Below are 5,855 nucleotides of genomic sequence, written 5' to 3' on the forward strand. Positions count from 1 at the left end.
AATGATGGTAAGGATATGGAAAAGGAAAACCTCTCACCGTTCTCACCATCGGTAGGAATGTAAATGAGTACAGCCATGAAGGAAAACTGTGCAGATATTTATTTAAAAGAAAACCTGGAATAAAAACCCTGTGATCCTTCAGTGTCACTACTGGGCGTGTATCCAAAGGAACTGAAGCCAATTTATGTCACGCACACAGTTACACTTGGTGTTGACTGCAGTACTGGTTACACCAAGGTAGGTGGCGGATGGAGTGAAAAGGAAAGCAGGAAAGGTGTTGTGTACCTGTAACAGAATATTGCGTCCATGAAAACCATAGGATTCTGTCAGTTCTGGTAGCATGGAGGACACTAAGGTAGCTGGGCTACGTTAACAGGAAGATAGGGCTCCTATTTCCTCACTTCTATGCAAAAGGTAAACGTTGACCTCATAGGAAGGAGAGAGTAAAGTAGCAGATCACCAGAGCCTGAGAATCTGGTAGGGCAGGGGAGGGTGGAGAGGGGGTTAATAGGAATAGGGGTGCAGCTGGATAGGAGGGGTAACTTGCAATGCTCTGGGACCCACCTCCTCCTCAGTGCCTCAAGAGAGAGTTGCTCATTCATAAGACTTGCTCCTGGGGCAGGAATCTTGATGATCCCTTTAGAATACGCTCCTTTTTGATTGAGTTATTAATACAGTACCAACCCCATGCCCGAGATACTCTCGACGCTCAAGATTTACAAAGGAAGGGCTGGAAATCCTGGCTGTGGTTAAGGGTACACCACCTTCCCTATGCTCACCCTGGTCCACAACCACAGGCCTCTCCAAAGCCACAGGAACAATTAGGGAAAGAGTGCAACCCATGCTCTGCAGACTCAAGAACACACCACATCCATCCAGGGACTAGCGCCTTGCACGGGTCTAGCAGATGGCAAGTTCCCAGAATGGTTTTACTCCTCTGAATTAAGCCGAAGTAGACAACAACAGTGCAAAAGTCAAGCTCTGCTGATACTGGAAACTGGCACACAACTTTGACACAATGGCAATACGAACAGAGTGACATGTTTCTCTCTGCTTTCCTAGAACCCGGTTATCTTTCTGGCATGGAATCTGGCAGGGAAGAGTCTGGCCGTGTTCCTAGCTTTGATGACCATCTGTCATAGGGATATCTCGTCATTGCCTAGACTAACCTGAAAACCAAGTATTTGAAGTTTGGGGCAGCTGCCCAAGCTCACCACAGCACCTGTGTGTGCACGTGTGCCTAAATGTGTTCTGATTCTTTTTTTTTATATTTATTTGTTACGTATATAATATTCTGTCTGTGTGTATGTCTGCAGGCCAGAAGAGGGCACTAGACCTCATTACAGATGGTTGTGAGCCACCATGTGGTTGCTGGGAATTGAACTCAGGACCTTTGGAAGAGCAGGCGATGCTCTTAACCTCTGAGCCATCTCTCCAGCCCCGTGTGTTCTGATTCTAAACTTCCACTGGTGTCTATGTTAGGGAGAAGAGGGAGGTTAAGTGGGTCCGTTCTCACCCAGGCAAAGAGGGATGGATGGGGAGGGAGTACAGGCTAGACAGGAAATGATAAGAACGCGAGTCTCCCGGAAACCATGGCAACCAGATCCAGGAGCTAATGCGGACTGAACCATGATCTCCGTAAACAGCCTTTTCTTCTTGCCTCCACGTCATGCCAAAGGAGAAGACACTACGCTACACCTCAAGACCAGAGGGTCAAACTCTTGAAAAATAGTTAGAAATGGCGCAGCATTTCTAGTTAACGCTAAGGCCATTAAGTAAGAAATACGTTCGTTCACAAAGAAGTTGAAAGGGTTTTACAGTTAGTCCTTTGCTTTCCATTGATGCGGGATTCCCCTCTGTATGTTGTGAATATGTTGTATTGCCATCGGTTAAAAAAAAGAAGCTGCTTTCGGCCAATGGCTTAACAGAGTAAAGCCAGGCAGGAAATCAGAACAGAGATGCAGAGAGACAGCAGGCGGAGTCAGAGAGATGACATGTAGCTGCTGAAGGAAAAAGACGCAAGCCACTAACGGGAACCTTACCAGTAGACCACGAGCCTCATGGTAAAATATAAAATAATAAAAATGGGTTAATTTAAGATGTAAGAGAAAGGTAATAAGAAACCCGAGCTAATAGGCTGAGCAGTGTTTTAATTAATACAGTTTCTGTGTAGTTATTTCTGGTCTGGGCAGCCGGGAAATGAAAGAGAAACCTCATCTACATTCTGTGGAGTTTCATTAACTCTGATTAGTTTAAAAGGACTGGTGGCTATGCATAGCTTTTTGAGTAAAATAATAGATGTAGGATAAAAAGGGAGAAAGCCTCCTTCTCCTGTCTGTTGTCTATTCCTCTTGTTCTTGGTTCTCTCTCTCTCTCTCTCTCTCTCTCTCTCTCTCACACACACACACACACACACACACACACACACTCACTCCACCTAAGTTTCTCATGCTTTAGCCTCCCGAATGCTGGGATTATGGGTTGATACCACCACACCCTGATTTTTGTTTTCTTCCTTAACCACTTTTGAGGTCTCCCTGCAATTTCTCGCTCTCACGAAACGCTTTCAGAAGAACCTCACGCCAAAGCCTACGATGACACTTTGGTAAAATTTGGGGGTTAGGAATGGGACGATGTCAGAAAAGAAAGAGGATATAATCTGTCTTGGAGCACTTTCATCCCAGGCATATCCTTATCTGTTTATGTGCACCTTCTTAGCCCTGCCAGGAAGAGGTTAGCATCACCAAGGCCTCTGCTTGCTTCTCTGGCTTCCAGAGAGCCCGTCTTCATGCTCTGGCTCATTGACTCTCTCCTCATGTCTGTCTCAGTGCCACCAAGTGACTTCTTGCTTATTTGACCGCGTCTCAGAGAATCTTCCTGTGGACAACACTTCTGATGCTTCCTTATCTATCCCTGGCCATCCCTTGTGTAGGGCCATGTATGACAGACATGACCACTTGCCAGGCAGAGAGACGATTCTCTGGAGGCATCTTACCTGGCTTGTCTTTGGTCTCCCGTGCCTCTAGCTCCCTCTGTTGCTTTAACTTCCCTTTTATGCAAGGCTCAACCATGTAGCAGATAAACTCAGGGATGGTCACAGTCTCGGCAGTGAGAACGGTTCCTTGCTTGTATGATTCGAAGCATGCTGTTCCTTGGAGCCATGGTGGACTTGGAAACGGCTGTAGACAACCCATGGTAACAGACCTTTCCAATGGTTTTCACCTTGCTGCCTAGGTTTTATAGCATTGGGGAACTGATTTAACCTCAGTTAGTATTTCACTATGTGTCTTTTTCATAAAAGGATTTAGCTGAGCATGGTGGTACAAGCCTGAAGTCCCAGCACATAGGAGGTAGAGGCTAACCTGGTCTACACAACAAGATCCAAGCCAACTAGGGCTAGACAGTCAGACCCTGTTTTAAATAAATAGACAAATAAATAAAAGAATTTGTTGGGAAATATACAAGTTTAGTAGTCTATCTTTGGTGGGTCTAGTGCCAGATGGACACTCTGTGGCCAATACTCTCCTGCCATCACCAGTTTTTGAAACATTTAGACACTGAGGTCAATATTACCTGGATTGTAGTTAGGCAGCTTGGAGACGCCAGGCCACGTATCCTCTGTAGGGACCCCCAGGACCTATACAGAGTCAGAGAAAGCAGAATGAAGGTCAGGAGAAGCCAGATGGATGGAACCAGACACAGAGACACAAAAGACAGAGCAAGAGGAATAAAAACCTCAGCGACGTCAAATGGAACCAGCTGGTGTCCAGGGTGTGTGTGTGGGGGGGAATTTTTGATAGTCTCAACATTCTTGAGTTTATCATGCAAAGCACCCTGTCCCCAGAGACCCCAGGCGGCTCACTCCCTCCCTCTGTGTGATCGCCAAGGGTCAAGGATGTGAAACTGCAGGATTAACTGCCCACACCTCCCCGTAAAGTCCTATGAACTGATGGGCAGGGGAGGCTGCTGGTCTGGATTGGGCCTCGGCGGGAATGTTCAGATGTTTCTGGGGGTGCTCAAATTAAACATGGTTCAAATCACTGTCCTTTAGGCAGTGTGATGTTGGCTAAAAGTGGCTCTGCTCCAACCTTTGCCTTTTCTACTAAATTCATCTCGTTTTCTTGTTTCTCCATGTCCAGCAACTTAGAATACAACATGTTTTTTCCACTGGTACAATATCATGCTAACATCGTGTGAAAAAGAGCTGGCTTATAGTTTAAAAAAATTGTGTGTGCCTTTGTGTGTCAAGATGTATATGGAGGGCAGAGAACAACTCCGCGGAGCTGGGTCTCTCCTTGACCTTTATGCAGGTTCTGAGCATCAGATTCAGGTCTTCAGGCTTGTGTAGCAAGCCTTTACACACGGAGCCACCTTGCTGGTCCTGACCTACGCTTTAGACGTCCAAATTAAAGTTCTTGTTTCTAGTGGAGATGAAGCATTGACAATGGAGGTCTTCTGGAGACTGAAGCCAAGCGGAATTCGGATGGTGCGGTGACCACAGTCCTCTGTAGACACCATCTTACCATTTTCTGAAGATGGCCGTAAATCCCGTAGCCGGTGTGTGGGAATCTGGGCAGTGTGGCTTTTGTGACAAGCTGGTGATGGCCTAGTAGTTTTCTTTGCATTGCTTGGTGCGACTCTTTGCAGTGTATCTCAATGCCAAGTTTCTGTGAAGCACGGGGTACAGACACTGGCCCAGGTTTCCCGACAGGAAGCTAACTGCCCAGCTGAATAGAATTAATGACGAATGCAGGACCTTCAACCCACTGGTGTGGTGACTCGGGCCCTGGTGGAGAGGCAAGCACGTGGGCTCTATTGGGCTTACATCACACAAAAGATGCTAACGTGCTGCTCTCCCTTCCGTGGTATGTTTTGAAAAGTCGTGCCACCCAGTAAAAGCGCCCGGCTTTTGATCCATTCTCCAGACAAAGTGTCTGAGAGGATTACAGGCTTTTCCTATCAACCAGCCCAAGCCTGAGGGGACACCGAGGAGCCTGGATTCCATTTTGGAAAACCAACTAGACTAATTCTCCTTTTGTGGGGTGAAGCCCAGGGGAGGCGCGGCTCATTCTTCTCCCTCAGCCTTCTGTCGTCTGTATTTGTACAGATGCGTGTGTAGACAGAGTGGGTGTGACTCACGGGCGCCCATTCATCTTCTGCTGGTTGGCAAAGCACAGCGGAGAGGAACGAAGCCAGGGAGGAGGAAGCAACACCGGAAATGAACAGCGGCCACATCCATATTTGCTGGAAGGTGAAAGTTATCGGACTTCTTGGTTAGTATGGATTACATTTGACTGAGGCCGGATGGATACCAAATTTTCTGGAAAATTTTATGCCAAAACCTTATTAAACTGAGATGGTAGAAGCTTAAACAAAAATTCAATTATTTATTTAGTAAAAATTCATTTAGTAAGACACAACTTTAGGAACTCCGTAATCGGTTTGATTTCCTAATAGTAAGATACAACTTTAGAAACTCCGTAATTGGTTTGGCTTTCTAACTTATTTCATAGGAAATGAAAGCAAAAGTAGATGGACAGGACTACAAGAAAATAAACAGCTTCTAGGAAAAGAAACAGAAATGAAGAAACAAGCTACAGAGTGGTCGAAAACATTAGCCAACTGTACATTTGGCTAGGGGTTGATGTCTAACATGTCCAAGGAACTCAATAGCAAGTAAACAAATCACCTCATTCAAAAAAATGGGCAAAGAACTCCAGTAGACACTTCTCAAAGGAACACACGCGAATGGCTCAAAGGCATGAGAAAAATGTTCAACATTCCTAATCGTTAGAGAAGGGCAAATTAGGACAACCATAACTATGGTTAGGACCATGGAACTATTACTGAGTCTG

At 45.9% G+C, this 5,855-nt stretch overlaps 1 protein-coding gene across 1 annotated transcript in view; it reads right to left on the reverse strand.

Annotated features, from left to right (window-relative positions):
* Positions 1-5,855, reverse strand: part of Cdk15 (cyclin dependent kinase 15) — a 74,217-nt gene that overhangs the window by 32,830 nt on the left and 35,532 nt on the right. The window contains exon 10 of the mRNA XM_005366330.2: positions 3,574-3,637. Coding sequence (XP_005366387.1) covers positions 3,574-3,637 — 64 coding nt within the window. The remainder of the gene's footprint in view (positions 1-3,573; positions 3,638-5,855) is intronic.

Source organism: Microtus ochrogaster, unplaced genomic scaffold (assembly GCF_000317375.1).
Source record: "Microtus ochrogaster isolate Prairie Vole_2 unplaced genomic scaffold, MicOch1.0 UNK8, whole genome shotgun sequence".
Classification (NCBI taxonomy): Eukaryota; Metazoa; Chordata; class Mammalia; order Rodentia; family Cricetidae; genus Microtus; species Microtus ochrogaster.